Source organism: Leptosomus discolor, chromosome 1 (genome assembly GCF_034619465.1).
Source record: "Leptosomus discolor isolate bLepDis1 chromosome 1, bLepDis1.hap2, whole genome shotgun sequence".
Lineage (NCBI taxonomy): Eukaryota > Metazoa > Chordata > Aves > Leptosomiformes > Leptosomidae > Leptosomus > Leptosomus discolor.
The window spans coordinates 98651037-98671019 of record NC_141391.1 but is presented as its reverse complement, the minus strand read 5'-3'; the positions used below and the strand labels follow the sequence as shown (position 1 = coordinate 98671019).

Below are 19983 nucleotides of genomic sequence, written 5' to 3'. Positions count from 1 at the left end.
CCAGCTCTCAGCTTCCCAGACAGGGGAGACGTGTCAGACACAGCAATCTTTTACAGTTTTGCTGTAGAGAACAGGGCCTATACAGAGGAATTGGGATTGTCATCCAAAAAGAGACTTTCCGGAAACAAAGGGTGACTCATAAACAAATGTGAATATAAATCTGAGGGGAAAAAAAAACAATAAAGGAGCTATGCTTTCAAAGGCATTTGCTCATGAGAAATTGCAAGTTGAACCTCCTGACACGGTTTTATTTCTCATAGCTGCAAATTGTTCAGTTTTGTTGTGCAGGAGGATTTTTGTGAGTAAATCTTCTCTGAGACTAATGCAGATCTAATTGGCATCGTGGGGTGGGGAGGGAAAAGGAATGTTGCCCATCTGTGTTGCTTCTGTCTCCTTGGGTGTTTGGGAGCACAACATCCCCCTTTCACTTCCTCTCTCCTCTCTTTTTCTTGCCTCTTCACCCTGATGTGAGTGTAGACCAGTCAAACAGCTTGTTTATAGGAATTTTTGGAGCAAACTCTGACTGAATGGGAACAAAGCTGTGTTGATTTATGGTGCTGCATTGTGTGCCCAAAGGCAGGCTTTGAGGTGTATGTAAGAACAAAAGGCTGAAGGAAGGAGATACCTTCTATGTAAAAAGGTAAAACTGCCAACTCCTGCACGGCTCAAATATTGACAGCAGTATGCCAGCTTCAGTGTTCAAAGTAACACCATTTGTTCAACTGATGTGTCTCCTTACCAGTTTGGTAATTGACCATGAGTTAATTGTAATGTTGCCTTGAAGCTGGGCTGTCTCAAGCACATTTTCTTGGCGTTGTCTACCCCCATTTTTCTTTTCTCTCATCCTGAGATTTTTTTATCATTGAACTCGGCTGCAGGCTCGACTTGGACTGGTGAGTTTCAAATACTTTCTGGGAGCTAAAGCTATGCCCATACTGGTAAACTAAACATTTCCTGAACCACTCTCTGGCACTAACACCAGCTGGCCCAAACCAGCCTGCATCCATGCAGCTGGGTCTTCCAAAGTGTGCCAGTCACATTCAGATTACCTGTTGGGACTGGCCCCTGGCCAGTGCTAAGTGTCAAAATCTGCCTGGGTACAGCTAGCTGGTAGTAGTCAAAAAGTCAAGCCAGAGTCTGCTCCAGTGACAGTGGAGGTGACCAAGTTCCAGTGCCTGGGAGTGCAGAGCGAATATATAGGAGGCTTGGGACAAAAAGCTTACGTGGCATATGGAGCTAAGATCTAGGGTCTGATACATGCGGACTTACTGGGCCAGTTCAGCTCTGATGCAAACAGAGGCAGAAGGAATTCTGCTCTCTTGAGCCAAAACAAAATTTGGTTTGTAAGGCCAGTCATCAGATTGGTACCATTTTCAAGGGTACCCTAGGCACACCAAAGAGACACTTCTCTGTGCCTCAGTAGCCTCTGAAAAGTAAGATTTCCAAAGCACTTTGAAACTTTTCTTTTTACAACATTTTCTATGTTGTGCATATATAAATCTTTAAAATGGTACCGCCACAGTTCAGTTTTAAAAGGAGATATTCCTGTTGGGTTCCTAATTGTTGATGATTCTCTCCTTTTGCTCAGCTTGAAAATTCATTTCCACCCAACATTTCTGCTTTATACAAATCTGGGAAGCTGAAAGTGCAGACTGAATCTCTGCAAGCTGGAAGCATCATTGTGAGGCTCAGAGTCACTGTGCAGGATCCTGAGTTTCCAGTCGATGCCTCCACATTTGCCCCAGTGCTTTCTTACCTGCGCAATGGCTCTGTGCTTTTGGTGGATCAGCAAAACACTGCAGTAGAAGGTAATTTATTTTATTTTTGAAACAAGAAAACAAGGTTTGTATTTTGATCATGCACAGTTTCACCATCATTCTTCACAAAAATTACTTTATAGAGACATAGGATGTGGTTTATTGGAGGGAAAACCATGATGTGAGAACGCCTCCATGGGCTTTTATCCATAAGCCTGGAAGGGGTCGGAGGAAGGAGCACTGGCTGTCCCCAGGTACTTGCAGGCACTACTTCCCTCCACTGTGTTGAAGGAGGAGTAGAGCCCTTGGTTTCCCTATTAAATTTCCTCCCTCTCTGTGAGCAGTTGGAAAGTTTGCTGTATCTTTCTCACACTGAATTGCAGATCAGATTACTGTGGAATATTTGTAGCCTCTAGATACACATGCCCTCTAGACAGTTTTGTACTTCAAGGCTGTGGGGCTGTATTTGGGCCAGGGTTTAAGAAAAGAGATCTTAACATCTTCACTATAGAAATCCAGCCAGAGAAATTCCTAAATGTCCTCCCAGTGAATAGGACTAAAGAAACATGCATGGAATTTATGTTAAACTAGGCTTTTGTTTGATCTTCAGTAATCATCATTTTTATCTTCAAAGGGCTAAGTTCTGGCTTCAGGTTTCCTAGCTGACAGAGCCAGCCAGAGTTCAGAAAGTTGCCAAAGCCAACAGAATGTGTTATTCTTCTCTCCCAGTGTACTGACCCCTTAAAAGCTTCTTTACTGTGATTAGAGAAAACTCCCTTTGGAGTTGTAGAGCACATGGAGGTTAAGGAGAACAGGACAGGAGAAAAGCAGAAGAGACAAATTTCACCTGAAGCCTACAAATATCACAGTGGTAGCAGATACTGAATTGCAAGGTGCTGATGTATGCCGAAATATTTTACAAATGCTATCGATCCTGGGACCGAAAGAGCAGAGAGGAAGGATGCAATAGCTCTGGACTGTTACTTTAATTGCAGAGAACCAGGTGGCTTCCAGTAGCAGCACTCTTAGCCGGGAGCGCAGCCAACTTCGCCACTTCTCCTTAGGGGTAGAGAAAAGGGGTCTAGTTCTTGGCTATGCCCCAACAAGTGTTTGTTTGACATGAATTTCCTAAACTCAAATGTGGAAACTAAGGTGAAGGAGTGCAGCACACGAAGGAAAGATTTGTATAATGGGCTGTTTTGCTTCCTGACCCCCAAGAACCCTGGGATGTGCCCTTTGACAGTAAGCCTGCACAGATCCTCTTGCACCAGTGGAGCAATGCCACCCGTACCCTCTGTGGCCACAAAAAGGCCATGTGCTTCGTTTAGTGACAGTGCCAGAGCAGGGAATTCAACTTTGAAACAGCAAGGATGAGAAGTCAGAAGGGATAGCACAACTGAAGGGAGTGGAGCAATTGCGTCTCTCTTTCAAGATTTGTTAGTTATTAAGTTTACCGCCATGATGAATAGAGACACTAAAATGTCTGTCTGTTGTGTGAGGCATGCTAAGAAAAGAGAAAGAGATGTATGCTGAGTCAGGCCCAAGATCCATCTAGCACCATATCACGTCCTCAGTGGCAGCCAGGAGGCAGTTCCTGGATAAGTGCAAGATGACAGCAAGTGTAGACAATGCCTCTCACTAATATTCTCTTAGCCACCAACCATTTTCAGGTCCAGGACTCCCTGAATCCAAAGTGATTTCTTTGGGTTTCTTCTCCATGGATTCCCCATGAAGTCATGCAAGCCTTTAGCATCTGCAACATCATTAGGCAAGGAATTTCACAGATTTTTACCCATTGCATGCACCTCTTACAGGTATAATGGGTAATCAGAGTGAACACAAAGGTGGGTTTTTTATAATTTTTGGAGTACTGTTGGTTGAGGTGTATGTGTGGGAAAGGCACTTGCCAAAAGTGAAAGGCCAGAGAGATGCCAAGAGTGCAGAGAGCACAGAGCACACCTTGGCTGAGATGTAAGGGCTGTAGAGGAAAAAAGTGCAGCATATGTGTATGTCCGTGCATGAGCGATGTACTATTGCCAGTGAGCACTGAGAAGAGAACATAAGTGTTTTGGCCTGATGAGTGATTGAATGTGGCCATCAGAGGTGAAGGAATTTGCTTAAAAAGCCGTGCTAACTGATGAGAAAGGAAACCCTCAGAGACAATGGAGCCAGTGAATGTAAGTTATTTGGCAATTAGCACGGGAGCATCTCTCAGATGGTGTTTGAAGCCATCAAGAGTCACAATTACTTCACAGCATAGCAAGGCATTAATGAGAGCACTTTCCTTTCTGGTGCTTTAGTCAATCCTGCATACTTCTGTGTTCCCTCTAAGGGGCTTAGGCTGTAACATAATAGGCAGATGCTGGCCACAGGCACGTGGAATTGTCTAATGGAAACAGTCATGGATACAACAATTATCTAATGACGAAGAAAGGAAAAAGAATTAAAATATTAGCTGGAAGGAAGTAAAAGGGCAAGCAGAAAGATGAACGCATGTATGTGCATGCACACACCTGCTTTGCACTTTCTGTTTCTAGAATGGGACTTTCCTTTGTTTCGGAGAAATGATCAGAGTGATTAATCTCTGCATGTTTGCAGAACAAGCACTTACGATAATGCATTGTTCAAAACAATTTTCTGGCCTCTGGTCAAAATTATTTGTCCCAAGACACAGTTTTTGGTCTAGTTTTTTGCTCTCCGTCACTTGCGGCCTTGAGGCAGTGAAGGGGTATGCACAAGGGAGTGCACACAGAGAGGGCTCACATGGGATTCACTGAGGTTATTCATGTCCAAAGCATTAACTTGGCCTTTGCATGTTTGCTGGAACAGGGTGCGGATGGTAATATAAGACTCCAGATCTAAATTCCTCAAGAGTAAAGAGACTCGACAATAAAATAGGTCTATAACTCCATGAAAGAAGCATCTCTAGTTGATTGAAAGTAGCTGAAATTAGACATAAGGAACACTCTTAGAGCATATTCATGCACTGATGAACCAAGATCTCTTTTCTGAGACTACCAGAAAGAGGGTCACAATTTTACAGTATTACATTTGAGAAGAAATCTTTTATGAAAAGTGTTTTTGCCCTTAGCACTTCCTCTGTTAAGAGCTAGAGTGCTTCTCATGGGAGTTACATGCATTTACCTTTTATTTGAAGCAGAAGATTATTTGGATTGTCTCTTTAATATTCTCTCTACTGGTAGCTAGTGGTAACAAATCTATTCATTACCTGATGTATCTGGAGGTACTGTACGCAGAACTTGGTATAATGTATGCTTTTGATATAGCTATAGTACAAACCTACAATATTTTTTTTGCTTCAAATAAGTGTTTACTTCTAAAAAAATTATTTAAACGTCTTTACTTGGGGAAAATATTTTTCAGAGTACAAGGACAAAGGTTGATTTTTATGTGAGAGAATAACAACACAGATAGTGTTCTGCACCACTCAGAGCTTGGCTGCCAGGTAAACGATGAAAAAGGAAGAACACATTCATAAATTCAAAAACTGAAGAAAGGACTACTTTATGATTATTTCTAGGTTAATGTAGCCAGAAGGCAGGCTGTCTGACCAGTGTTCTGATTTTGGTCTTCCAGACTGGGATGAATGTGCTTCTCACACCGAGAATGACTGCTCTGTGTTTGCAGAGTGTATCAATTTGATGGGCTCGTACCTCTGCAGATGCAAGACAACCATGGATACTAATCCATCCCGACCTGGAAGAAACTGTGAGGGTGAGCAAAAGACTGCCATATAGTTTCCCTTTGCCATGAAAGACTGGAATAAGTTGTGATTTTTTACCTCTCCTTTTATTGCAACTATTTGTATAGTACACAATGTGTATATAGATGCACCTTTGCAGTCTCTGGTTGAAGAACTATGTATGATCTGTCTGTGAACATGAAGGCGAACCTTATATGTATCTTCAGATGAAATCTCTCTGAGATCCTCCTTGATTAGCCTAATAACTGACTGCTGAGCAACATGAGGTGTACTTTTTCCTCTTTTGGTATGTCTGTGGCTGATTTCCTCCTGCTGTAATGATCCATGCCCTGTCAACCAGAAGAGGAGACTCAGAAATCAAATCTGCATCTTTGTATAGGCACAAACCAGATTCAACACCATAAAAAACATATATGCTGCAATGTGTTAATGAAATATCCAAGACCTGCTTCTGTAACGCTATTACTCATGGCTGAGTGATCTCAGTCACATTTTTAGGTCAGACCCTGGTGCCTCCTCATCCAGATTGAGTTCTCATTTCAGTGTGTGTTTGCTGTGTTGCAGGTGAGATTGTGGACCCTCTCACTGAAACGATGGCTCCTGAAGTAAGAAACAGCACAGAGTTTGCTCCTGAAGAAGTAAGCCCTGCAGGTTCAGCTTCTGCCACCACCGAGATGGCGGCTGCTGTAGGCTCTGAGATGGGCACCACCATACACCTCCCTGCTGCACTGCCCCTGCGTGACGAGCAAGTGCCCCACGGCCCTTCTGCCACCAGCGCTCCTCCAGCCCCTTGGGAAAAAGGCCTGGCACCACAGATGGGCTTTGGCAGGAACAACAGCCCCACGGCACCGAGGGTCACAGCGAGCAAGGAACTGACCATGAGCTCAGAGCGGCAGGCAGCCACAAGTCCATCACGGCAAAGCTCTGTGGCAGAGGCTTCCCCCGGTGCATCGCAGCGAGCTGCTGCTCTCACAAGTGCACCCATGGGCACAGCTGGGCAAGAGCAGCTCAGTTTGCCGTTGCTGGTGTTTTCAAATCAAACAGCATCTGCTACCACCAGAAGTCACACAGCTTTTGGTGTGCCTCAACTCGACTCTCAAGGTGGTCCCAGTACAGCTCTGCTGGCCACAGGGGATGCTGGTGTTCCCACCATCAACGCCACTCTCAGAGCACATGTAGAGATGGGAAGGGAGAACAGCTCTTGGTCTGAGAAATATGCTGGAGCCCTGGTGTCACCAGCTTTGCCAGGCGCCTCTCCAGCTCCCAGCCTGACGCCAGGCCCAGCCATGGATCGCAGTGAGTATGCGTCTGGCAGGGACCTGTATGTGTGGTAATGCAGTGGCATGAGAAGCAGAGCCTCACTCAGAGTCAGGAATGATGCACAGTTGGAATCAGTGGTCTGGGATGAAGGCATCTGAAACTAGTTTTTTCTATGTCAAAATTACTCTCTTGCAGGAATCGGCACTGCTTTTTTCCAAATGAGCATGTCGAAGTAATTTCTCTTTCCGGTAATTTGGCCATTAGTGCTATCAATGTTACATTTCTTCATCTCAAAGCAGATGAAGCAAATCGTACAGCGCACTGAGTGTGTCTCATCAAAACATATGCTGCTTGTTCTTTTGCCACACATCTTGGTTTCTCCTGCATGCTCTGGCACCACGGTACTGCAGCAGCAGCAGCCACCTGTAGAGTTACCTTAGAGACCTGGGAAGGCAAACGACCTGCCTTCCTATTCCTCTCAGCAGAGGACAGATTAAGCAGAGCCCTGCAAATCCCCTGTGGGGCAGGAGCTGCGTGGAAACCTGTGAGCCGTTTCTTCAAGAGCTGCAATTGAGAGTAACTAGGTTGGTGGGGAGGTCTTAATCTGTTTGGGTTTGGGCAGATGTATCACAGCTAGTTAGGGGATTTTTCTGTTGGTTGGAGCTGAATCATATTTCAAGGTTAGAGTCAGATTTGGTCTTTAAATTACGGTTCTGTTTGGGATAGGAATGCTGCTGTTTCTGCCCATCACTAACTGTATTTTTTCTTTAGAGTGTTTGTAAGTGATACCTATTTCAGTTTTGTTTCTGCTTGTCTTTATTCTGCCTCCCATGCCCTCCACATCTCTCTGATCTCAAACCCCACTGCTGTCCCCTATGAATGATCTCCTCTTCCTGGGGGTCTCTACTCATCCAGCCCCACTTCTGGTTCTCCCACATTCCTTTCTCCTCGGAAAACCTCTTTTTTTCAGGCATGTAAGGCAGCTCTGCTGATTCTCCAGCCTCTCTTGTACCACCAGTGCTGATCACCAGTGCCACAGGTCTGCTTCTGTCGTGCTAAGCTCTGGGCAGCCATGCCGATACCCCTGTTCAGCTTTTGTCTTTTCTCCTCTTCATGTTGTATCATCTGCTTTGCCTGGCATGGGTGAGACCTGGGAACAGAGCTGGCCAGATAACTGATTTGGGACCTCGGTGGCCAAACAGAGAAAACAAATAATTTTGGACTTAAGATCATGTTGACTTGAATTGAAAAGCTCCGTTTACTGCTTTGTTTTTTGTTCCCCCTGCCCCCTTTCAATGTAGGGAAGAATAAAAAAGAAGTGTGGGTTTTTGTTTTTTTTTTTTTTAAATTAAACCAAAAAATGTGCATTTAAAAAAATTATCAAAATAGCTAATTTTAACTAACAAAAAAACAAAGGTTGTTTTCTTCCATCTGGAAAACAAATTGAAGAATTCTACACAAAGAAGTTCAGTTTATAAAAACTTGTTTTCTTTTCCTGATGAATCAAATATTCAGCCAAGTGCTTTTGCTGGGAAAGAAGCTTGTGAAGGGATTGTGGCCAGGGAACAAGAGGAAGAGCTACCATAGTGGTCTTTCAGTAGCCTGGGGCAGGAAATTCAGAGGGCAAAAATCCACGTTTGGTGAAGTTTAATATATAGCTCCTCCTTGTGGCAACATCTCTGACCTGGAGGGTCAGCCTCAGCCCACTGTTCATAGTCTTGTCATGTCTTTTAAATACAGATTTTTTTTTTTTTTAATTAAAAAATTGTTCATAACATTTTCCCCTCTCACCATCAGATAACCGAATGTGGTTTACCTCCTAAATACCTATGTTCACGTGACAGGACAAGGCATAATAAAAAGCAAGCCCAAATCCTTTGATCTGACAAGTGGTAGTGAGCGTTCCTTTGGGATTAGAAGCATGCTGGGATAAAGGAAGCCTGTTTTGGTGGCTTGCTTTAAGCAGGCACGACTTTCTCCTTTCCCCTGCAAAGCTTTACTTGATAACTGTTTCTTTTCCTCTAATACCTGTCCCAGTTCAAAGGACTGCTGTCTCCAGTGTGACCAGAACCAAAATTGATGTAACACAGTCCACAGAGTTTATGCAGAGCCCTGCTTTTCAATTCTTGCTGCTCCAGAAAAAGCAGCTAATATGAGAGACTAAACCTCAGTATAGGAGTCTGACAGTCTCATAGCTGGAACCTGGTGCCTTATGTTCTGTTGAAATCAGGACAGATGTGTATAGGGAGGAAAGCAAGATAGCACACCAGAAAGTGAAGACTGATAACTTCAGTCAGAAACAATTTTAACCAGGTGATACACTTCTTGAAGTCTTTGGTGAAGACTATCCTATATTCATATAAAACATTGAAAAATTAGATCTTGGTATGCTAGGAGCATGTTAGCAGTTGGAAGGCAGCATGAGGACAGTCGGTGGGCAGTGGTCATGGTATTGGATCATGGCAGTCAGCTTGCCTGACTAGCCTGTAAAAGGATATTAGGGGTATGAATCATGTCTTGAGAAGCACTTTCTCTCCTGCTTGTGAGCACCCTCAGTGTCTGTAGCAACAATGCCAAAACTAGCAGTGTCGAGAAATAACCTAAAACATTTGAGACTGCCTTAATGTGATTCAGCAGATACAACTTCGGGGAGGAAGCGTACACCCTGTTGGGGTTTATCTTACAATAGCTGTCTGAAATGCAGCCATCTAGCCTTCCTCTGAGTTTGGAGGGAGAACCTTGGTGCCGCAATGATTTGCCCTCTGGAGGGACTGATGTTGCCCTGTTGTGTGTAGAGGGAGCTGGGACAACTAGCTGAGTCTAGGAGAGCAATTCAGGTGCCTGAGCATAGCCATAGAGCAACGTTTCAGATGCAGCAGAGCATCCACCACAGAGCTGGCAGATATAAGACCTACAGGAGATCAGTGCCTTTCTTGAGACTCATCTGGGGATCAGAGAGGGAAGACGAAGGTGCTGGATGACTATGTTTAGGCATTTGGGGTTTTGGCTGCATTTCAAAGGGCTGGCCTGCTCTTATAAGTTGATGCATAACCCATGTGGCCAGGCATGCCAGTGACTGTCACACACTTGCCCATGGACTACAGTCCATGGAACATGCATTTAAATTGTCTTTTTCTTTCTTTGCAGCTGTCCAGAAACTTAGTGGCACAGTACGGATAACAAATGTGAAATACTCTCCAGGCTTTAGCAATACAAGCAGTGAGGAATACCAAACCTTTGCACAGCTCTTTGTTGATGAAGTAAGTGGCTAATAAGGACGTGACCTATTACTGGTACTGGTCTCAATGACACCACGTGCTCAATCTTTTTCCCAGGAAGTCTGTATTCCACATGTGTGTGCTCTGACACGTGTAAGGTCTGAGTTCCCCTGACTGTCTGAGACTGCAGGATGACTGTGCAGCTGTGTTTTAGATTGAGATCAGGATTTGAGGATTCTCTAGTCCCTCCATTTCCTTTGCTTCTCATGTCCATTTACACTGGCTTATTGATTTCCTCCAGGGGTGTGGTGAAAAGTTAATGGATATTTGCAAAGTGCTCTGATATCCTTGCCCTGCACAGCGATATATTTATGAACTGTATGATTGTTATAACCCTTTATCATAGTACCTTAAGGCTGATATTGCTTCTAATCATCCTTGGTTTTGTAGCCCCGTATCTGGAAATGGAGTGGTTTCTTGATAAGCCACTTCTGCCCTCACTTCTAATTAGAGTGCAAGATATCAAAACACACTGTGAGACCAGCTGCACCTTTAACTGTCTCATAATTCTCAGGCATTGCCTTTGACAGCATCAGTCTCCTAATTTCTTAGTGAATTTATCAGAATTTTGTTCCTGATGGTGTTTACTCAAACACACCTGTGTTTGGAAAACTGCTGGTTATGCTGAGCTGCTTTATTGCCTTCCTTATCTCCCCTTAACTGCCTGTGTTTTTAGAGGCCTTGATAACTGTGATGCTAATTCCATCACTGACAATCATATGAATTTTCAAACCACGCAGAAGCCTCCCCAAACTCTCATCATGTACGGAGTTACAACCTATCACTGAAATACAGCAGCGGCTGCACTGACAACAGCATGTGTTCAGGCCCAGGTCAGGCTAGCATGGGGTTAGAGACAACTGCGGGGAGGGAAAAGTGTGATCTGTTTAGCTGTGTGTGATGTTTTCTTGGATATCAAATAAGGTTCCCGCTGGTCATTACCGGTTTGCACCTTTCTGGATGTGTTAGCGGAGTGCAGCTTTCTCAGAGTTGTTTTGCCCCCAAGCTGTCAAATCAGAAAAACAGTCATAAAATGAGAATGACGTGATTAACAAAGTGAAAAGGGAACAATCCTCCACTGACCTCACCCTCAGTCAGCATCACTCTCTGACCGAGGCTATTTTGGAATAGCATAGTATTAAAATGGACTAAAAGAAATACATTTTCTTCATTTAGCCAGATACCTTAATCCAGAAAACTGCTGATACAAATATATTTGGAAAACTTGTAAAATTGTTTCACAAAGGAACTAAAGTAAGTTTTTGTGTCAGTTTTACCCAGTTCTCAAAGTTTCAGACAGAAAATAATCACCTGTGATTATAAGGAATTAACTCTTTTTTCCAGTGCACCGGTTTTGAGGATCAGCTGGTGAGATGTGTTAGTGTTGATTCCATCTGCCTCTGAGCCACTGTATGTAGGCTACAGTTGCATAGCTACTGTATATGGCAGAATATGTTGTGAGTGTTTTATTACAAATGTTGTGTTTCTAGATGCCAAAGAAAAGGAAGTTTAGGAAAACAGAAAGATTTGCATATTTTCTTTTCAGGTTATAAGGGCGAGAAACTGATCCTTTAAAGTAAGTGAGGAAAGTTTCATGGGTTTTAAAAGCACTATTGGGTTACAGTTAAATAAACTTTGCCAGAGATTTTTTTTTTTTTAAAAAATCTTTGGAGTCACTATCTACCATTTAGAGGATTTATAAATCCTAACGTGTATAATGATCTTTAGCATGGAGCTGCCCCAGCACTTAAGTGCCATGTGGTCAAATTGGCAGTGCAGCAAATGGAAATACCAGCCTTTAAATAATGTGTAGATAAGAATGAGATAAAAGCATGATGTGACAACTTGCACTGTCATTGTCCAGGCTAGCTTCACCGTCCTCCTTGCAATGCAATTAAAAACCAACACAGCTAGGGGCAAGAGAGTCTTCTTGGCTTTTGCTCAGCCTGTCTTTTGCAACGGCCAAGAAGAATATCGTGGCAGCTAGGGCTTGTCCTCAAGAAAATGAGTCAGGAGAACAAAAGGTTTGAATTGAAAATGCATTCCCTGAGGTGCATTGAATTCCCGAGTGGAAAGGTTGTTTTGAATTTGGGTGTCTTAAACTTAACCGATTGACAAAAAGTGTCAAACTAATAAATGACATTGTCTTACCAAGGTGACCCCCTGATTTGGAAATGACATAGCCTTTGTTTGATGTAGCTTAACCACTTAAAATGATTGCAGTTAAAGCTATCTGCATGTGGAATGAGTGTTGATACAGGGATTAAGGCAGTTTCATTATTCCAGTGTAATTTCACTCCTTTTGTTAATTTGAGTTTACCCCCAATTTGGGACATCCTTAAAGCTGCTGGTGGTGGTGGCTGGGCAGATGTGTGCTCTAGTACCTTCCCTCTGAAGGCGCAGCCAAAGCGTGGAGGGTGGGCAGTGGGTTTTTTGCTCTTTGAGTGAAAAAACAGGCTTCAAGCAGGGTTCTGTTCAAATTAATGTGCCTTTTACTTACTTATTTCCAGTTTCCAGACTGCCAGTACGTTCCCTGGTCTGCCGGCTGACCAGGCTCCTGTGCAGGTATCCACAATAGCTCCAACGAGCTGCTGGCGTTTTGCTTAGGACCTATGGACGGGTGGTCCAAGAAAACGCACCAAATATGCAACAGCCACCCATGGGGTGAGCCTGGCTGCCTGAACCTGCCACTTTCCTTCTGCTCAAAAAACCTATTGGCCTTTCCCATCCCATTAAATCTGTTTTAGTGTGGGCTTCCATCTGGCCCTGAACTTGGACTTTATCTGCCTCCTGTTTTTCTTGCCTGATCAAGGAATGTTCCCTTCCCTCGATGCTGGTGTTAATTTGTGTTCTCTCCCTTTCTGGTGGCTTTTCTGGCATACAATTTCTTCTGGTCTGGCATTGCTAGCGTTTCCTTTGTGTGCTACAGAAATTGTAGATACAATGATGGATCCCAAGAGAATTTATTTGTCTAGTAGGAAAACCTCATACTAAAGGGTATTATATATTGAATATTTCCTTCTAAAAAGCTTACTCTTTCTTTTCCTTTTTTTCTAGCCCCACTTCATCATTTTCATAACCTAGGGTGTGGTACCTGTTGTGAAATCATGTTGCTTCCTGCATAAAGGGTTTTGTAGTGTCACCTAGTGGCTAAATACAAATACCGTGAATGTCCTCTGACACTTTTCAAGCTCTGAGTCCTGCTTTGTGAGGAAAAATATTAATAAGAACAGAAACAAACCAAACAAACAAACAAAAAACGCAGAGAAAAAAAAAATAATCCCAAGCCTTAGGTAAAAAGAAGCACCAATAAACCAGAATCTTCAGGGTAGATGGGAAGGGAAGACAGGTGAGGTCAGGGATGGGCCAAGAGGATGTCACAGGTGTGTGTATTTGATGTCCAGAAGTTCAGACAAAAACTACGAAAGGTGAAAACTTAGGGCTGACTTACAGCTTTTCAGTACATGCTTGTGAAACAGCAGAAAGAGAGGAGAAGGGGCCCAAGAGCCCCCTGGCTTGGCGAAACAGGAGATTTTAGGGCTGACAAGGACGGCATATGGTCTGCCCAGGCTTTTGCAGGGAAGTTCGCTCTTTCCATCCTTCTGGCTCTGCCTGTGTGCTCCCTACAGGGCACTGCAGGTTTTGCTGTGTGGGACTTCCAGGGGCACGGGAGCCCTTGCCAGGTGCACGCAGGCGGTTTGCTCCATGCAGCGTTACCTTGCCGCCAAGCGCATGCAACACACATCAGCTCTGATGACTCGGAAAAGGGCTGCAGCACGCCTGCCAAATCTGGGGCTGTCCAAAGGGCTGGATAATACGTAGCGGGCAGGGCAGCCAGGGCTGGATAACACACACCAGGCAGGTAAGTCAGGCTTGGCAAATCGGTGTGCAAAACTGATCGCCTGGGAAAATCCAGCACAAAATGCACAAGCTCTGTGTGCGGGTGCAAGAGAAACAAGGCTGCTCCTCCTGTTGTCTCCCCCTGCTGACCCTTGCCTTCTCCCTAGGCCCTCCCTGGTAGGAGTCACTGCCTGCACCCCTGAGCATTACACCTCTGCCTTAAACTCGTGGCTGAAATCCAGCCCTGCTGCTCCAGCTATTTTCTGCAGAAGATGTGCAGAGCAAGAAGGGGTTGGAGGTGACCGCAACATAGTCCCCACCTGCCCCCTTAATTCTCTGGAAATTTGGGCTAGGGAAGGAAGTGAGCGATGTACCATAAAGAGAGGGCCTAAAGCAAAGCGGCGGGCTGAGAAGGATGTGTGACTCTCCTGCACAGGGCAGTGATGTGCCGGCTCTCACCTGGGCCAAGTGCTGTTATCTGGCCTTTATGGTTGCTCTGCTGCTCCACTGCTCTGTGCCTTACTCTCTGCTGGCATCTCCTGGGAGCCTGACAGCCACTGGATGGTGAAGGCAAAGAGCAAGTATACTGAGAAATCACGAAAACTTTGGTATTTCTGTGGCTGTTTCCATCTGTCTGTGTCCTGCGTGGTAGCTAGTGGCTGCTGTGTATAACAAAGCTCTGTGTATCCCAGGCTCAAGAGTATTGTCAGGGATGGCATTGGATTTGTCTTTCATGTGCTGCTGGGAGCTGCTGTCTTGCTGTGGGCAGTCTCCTGTTGCACTATTGCTGGCATTTTCTAAGTGATATTGTTAATATCAATAGCTCGGAACAGCTGGTACTATGTGCCTGATAGAGGCTTGAAAGTTATGTCCCACACTTTCTGTTGCTGCACTCTCTATTTGTGTGGAAGAATGTAAAAAGATTTCCTAGACACACATGAGAGAGATCATGAAGCAAAAGATCTGTGAGCATCTCCTGGAGAAAGGGAGAGAAGAAAATATGCAATTCTAACAGAAAAATTCAGGACATTAATGGATGGTATCACACAGCCTGGGCTTACCCTGTCGCCTGGTCTTCAGGTATGCGCTGTGCCTGCATTGTGGTTAGATGCTGTGGCAAGACCTCCGTGTGTGTATGTGCCCTGCTTTCCCTTCGGACATGCAGGAAGGCAGGGAGTCCAGCACAGTCTTATGGGGCCCCTTGTCTGGGCAACTAGAGGAGAAGGACTGAGGGGAGAACTTATGGATGTTTACTGGTTTCCCTTTGTGGTGAATTTCTCAGCAATCAGTTGTATTTCTGTGTTTTGTCAACATGTCCCTTAAAACTGAATTAGTATTAACCTTGTGTCTTGTCTGGTGTTGGTCCCATGAGATGATGCCATCTGACCTGTGTCTGCTCCTCCTGTCGCTGATGCTGAGACTAGAGATGAAGGGAAATGGTGCTGGAAATGCAAATGCTGTTATATGTGCCCCCAGGGCTCCTGTGTATGTCCAAGTGCCCTACCTCATGGATTGCTCTCCTGTGGGAGGAAGAGATGTTCCCACAGGTGGCTGCCCTCCAGATGTACCCAGCCTTGGAGGGTAGAAAGGGTAGAGGTCAAACATATAGCTCCAGTCTGTTTATCTCTTCGAGAGGGGTCAGTGCTTCTATCTGAGCTGGATGGTGGAGAGGCTGAGCAGCCCAGCTGATGCAAAGCCTCACACAGGCCTCTGTTTTTCCATACCGCAGAACGCTGACCATCCTGATCTCCAGAGTGGTGAAGGAGGTGGCTGCTGAGGCTATCATGAGTAAGGCTCAGTGTGCTTTGAAAAAGGTGGCATTTTCTTTCTTAGCCCACTAGTGCAGTCTGAGTTACTGTGTATGTTTATTTTATTCATTTCTCTAGACCAGCCTAAGCTCAGCTGTGATTTGGTGCTGCAATATTTTGAGGGTGACTGTTCCTATTCAAAATAGTGCACAGCCATTTCCTAGCCAGGCTCTTGGACTCTCGAGGAGGACCATGAGTCAGGGCTGTGTACCCTGATGACAGTCAGAATTTGCAGAAATAATATGATACTCCTCAGGCAAGACTTTAATGAAGTATTTCTGAGATCAAATTGAAGGTTAGCTTGATGGGAGGTTGAACTGTGTGGCAGTGCTGATGAAATGAAATGCCTTTCTGTTTTCTTTAACCTGGTCTGCGCACTTAAAAAGAGGCATTATTTGCTTGGCTTTGGTGAGAAATTACCTGTGGAGAAAGCCTTGAGGGTGGTCAGCTCTAAGTTGTAATGTACCTGAGCTGAGGGAGCCTTCTGAGACATAAGTGCAGTGTGGAGCGTCAGGAGGCGTCTCCACTTCCATCAGCAGCCCCTCATATTGGGTTGCCCCCTCTCCCTGGAGGCATTTTGAAAGGCAGAGCACCAGAACTTCCCTGCAGTCTCCTCCCTCCCTTTCTGTTACCAGAGGAAAGGACCTGTGTCAAATGACAGACGAGGTATCTTAGTTGCTTATCTTGTTTAATATTCATGGTTAAATATATAATATATCTCCTTCAGCTGCTGTAGAGTGGAAACATTATAACACAAAGGGTCAATTTTCTGCTGCTTCCCTCCGGAGTATGAAGCACAACTGTAATGCATAATGCTCTCTTCTGGGCAGTGTACAAAGCCTAAAATGTAATTGCTTCTATCCATCCACCTCAACATGCGTTTTGTTTTTATTCCAGGTACATAAATCTCTGCCCCCTGAAGTTCTTCAGCAGATGGATGCTGGTCTGATTAAAGTGTTGATAATGGGTATTACTAATGGGAGCACAGTGGTAAGTTTCAATTTACTGCTTGCAGAAGATGTGGATATCTACTACATCATCACCACTTTTCGTGATGCTTTTGAACACAGCCTCTATTTCACAGTTGACAAGAACAGTCTCTTCATAAATGGTAAGGAGCAGGTTGTATCCCAATGGTTCCTCAGAACTAGAAAGATGATAAAGCCTATTATTAATCTGTATTTTTTGAGGTGAAAGTATCTGTAAACCAGATGGATGAAAAGCCGTTGTCTCTCCTTATATTGCTGCTGCTTATCTATCCAATAAGCTTTTTCAGAGAACATCAAAAGATGAAATAAGAAGTGAGGTACTCCTGATTCAAAAGGACAAAACCAACTGGTCTTTTTGTCTATCGCTAGCATTAATTTTATAGAGAACAAGATATGAAGATGTTAGAAACAGTGGTCACACAAACTGAGCGTTTTATAAGCTACCAGTGGAAACAGGTCGCTGTACACAGATATAACTATCTCTGTTTAAAATAATTTTGAAATTATTTCTGAAATAATAACACATTACCCTCTGCTTTGCACTAATAATTTTGTGTGAGATAGAAACCCCAAGAAACAAATAAATGAACGTGTGAGTTCTTCTGCACTGGGAGTATGTGTTTTCCTCACACAACTGTGGGTCAGGAGTTCAGATGAAAGTCCATGCTTTACCAAGACCAACACAATGGTTGATTGTACAACTTCTTTTCCTTTATATGTAATCTAAGTTGCTAACAAGAAACTTTAGTCTCCTGACTAACTGCTGTTGAAATCTGTTTCCCAAGTTGATGTGTCATCTCGGAAAAAAATACCAAATTCTACACCCTTAACATGATACATTTGTCCAAAGAATATTGTTATATGCTGTCAATTAGAATCTCATGCAAAATTACTTCAGAAACATGTATATGGTCTGCCCTGTACGTTCTCTTTGCCTGTTACCCCCACATCTGTGAATCTGGAAATTTACATATCCTGTTAATTAGTAAGATCATGACTATCTTGTGGTAGTGCTTTGTAGGGTGCCTGCCCCCCTCGAACCTGTGCTAGAACAAATGGTTTGTTTCAGGGACAGGTCCCCATAGAGCAGGTGATTAGTGCTGCTTCCTGAGTCCCGCCTATGGTGGTCCATCCTTTTTTGCACAGTTACAATTAGACCTTGGGAAGTGAAAGGGAAGTAAAGTGTATTTTTCCCTTCAAAAGTGAAAAAGTTGGCCAGGTAAAAATTAAGAAAGCAACTAGACTGGACCAGTCACACAACCCTCCTGCTTCACTCATGCTGGGCATTTACTGACCATCTCCTCAGGAGTGTGAAATTGGGGAGGCAGATGAGGAAGCCCTCGAGGTTAGAAGCACCCCCTTGGGCTGTTGATCAGTTTAGGAGGATAGGAGCTCTGCAGCACTGTGCCTACATTTCAGTGAGTGTCTGCTGAGCGTCACTGATAGCACAGCTCATGGAGGGTTTTGCCAGTGCCTTGCAATTAGCCTTCTCGGCTGCGCTTCCAGTATCCTGCCTCTTCTAGACCCTGAGAGGTGTAATCCCACCATGGTATCATGATGATACAACTGTGCTCCAGTTTCAGAACCATCACATTTTAATTTATACATTCTCCATCTTTGCATTTTGCTTAAATATACCAAACAGATTATGATGAGTGCAAAAGCAAAGAAGATGACTGCTCCCCGGATGCATCGTGCCATAACACACTTGGGTTTTACCAGTGCAGCTGCAATGAAGGATTTGCTGATGTGCATCCAGAAAGGCCTGGAAGAAGCTGTGAAGGCAAAAAAAATTTATTATCTAATGGCTAACTGAATGCTTAGTGATCTGATCTTTACTGGATCACGGTAACACTTGCCACAGGTCTTGAAATTTTGCCTGGGATGAATTTTGTTTTCAGCTGGATCCTAATGGGAAAAGTCTTGCAGTGGACTTTAAGTATTTCTGACTGTAATACTCTGTCATGAGAGTTTACTATATTAATGTTTAATGCTGCCTTTGTAAGGTTCTTTTAACAGTTCTGTTTTCTCATATTTGCCATTAAAATTGGATAGGATTGTCAAGATTGTTAGTTATTTTCATTAGCAGTGGCAGAAGGGACAGCAGAGATAACAGAGAAGGTAACAGAAAGCACTAGGTACGTAGTTTGACCTCTGTATGGCAGCAGGGATGAAATGTTGTTATTACAAACTCCTTTTTTGCATCAATCAATTAATCTAGCTTCTGTCTTTCCTTAAATCATTTGTTAGCTGATGTATGATGGGTCTTTAAGCTCCTAAATGCTTTTAGGCTTCTTCAGAAACTTATATTTGTTTTTGTAACCACAGTGATAAGCTGCTCTTTGGCTGAAGTCACAAGGATTTGTTAACTGATAGCAACCTTTGCTCCATTTTTTTTAACCAAGATATTTAGCATTATGATAATGAGCTTTTGGGAAATTCAGCTCTGAAAGAGCTCAGACTTTTCTTTTTCTTCCTCTTATGTTCAAATCAGCAACTTTTTAATTTGGGGCATTTCTGAAAGCTGGGGAATTCCAGAAGGATATATGTGCAGATTTTATATGTTGCTTGGGAAATAGATGCTATTTGTGTGTACAACCCATTAAAACTATTTAAGAGAATGTGCAATGAGACACATCCTTTGTGTTTCACTGCAAATGAAGTTTATTGTCTTGGTTGGCTCTAAGTCAGTGGTGGATGAATACTTGTGTTGTTTCTACAGTAAAGAGCCATGGCGTAACCCCAAAGCCTGTGCTGGATATTGGGTGTTTGACATAACCATTAATCCCAAGCTGTGCTTCCCTTTTTCCTCTGCTTGCTTTCTTCCTGGAACCATTAAAAATTGCTGCTAACACATTTGTTAAACTCCACATTGTGTCTCTCAGGACACGTATGTGCAATGTGGGCCTGCTACATGAGGTTTGTCCTGCACTTCCCACAAAATGTGTTTTCCAGAGTGCCCAGGGTCATATCTTTTGGGTACCAACTAGTCACAAACAAGGCCAGTTTTTTTAACAAACTCTGCTCCTGTTTATACCCCACATTCAGAAGTGTGCAGCCTTCTACAGTACTAGGCAAAAACATGACTGCTTGTTGAGCAACTTACAGTTGGAGATCTCTTGCAAGCACTGACCTTCCAAAAGCTGTATATCTGTGTTTTACTTGAGAACACTAATTATTGCAGCTTTCAGGAAATACAGCACTTCAGCTTTAGTCACAGGCACTTTATGTATCTCTTGGGCTTTTTCTTAAAAAAAGCTACAGCTTTGACAGTAAGTAGAGTGAGTTAAAAAAACAAAAGAAGATAGTTTCCTGCCAGTAACTGGG

General features: G+C 43.7%; 1 protein-coding gene across 1 annotated transcript in view; it reads left to right on the top strand.

The window, feature by feature from the left end:
* The window catches only part of UMODL1 (uromodulin like 1), a 45447-nt gene that overhangs the window by 16518 nt on the left and 8946 nt on the right, over positions 1-19983 (top strand). The window contains exons 9-15 of the mRNA XM_086482224.1: positions 1589-1808; positions 5355-5492; positions 6046-6811; positions 6937-6989; positions 9889-10001; positions 16565-16778; positions 18302-18439. Of these exons, the coding sequence (XP_086338350.1) occupies positions 1589-1808; positions 5355-5492; positions 6046-6811; positions 6937-6989; positions 9889-10001; positions 16565-16778; positions 18302-18439 (1642 nt within the window). The remainder of the gene's footprint in view (positions 1-1588; positions 1809-5354; positions 5493-6045; positions 6812-6936; positions 6990-9888; positions 10002-16564; positions 16779-18301; positions 18440-19983) is intronic.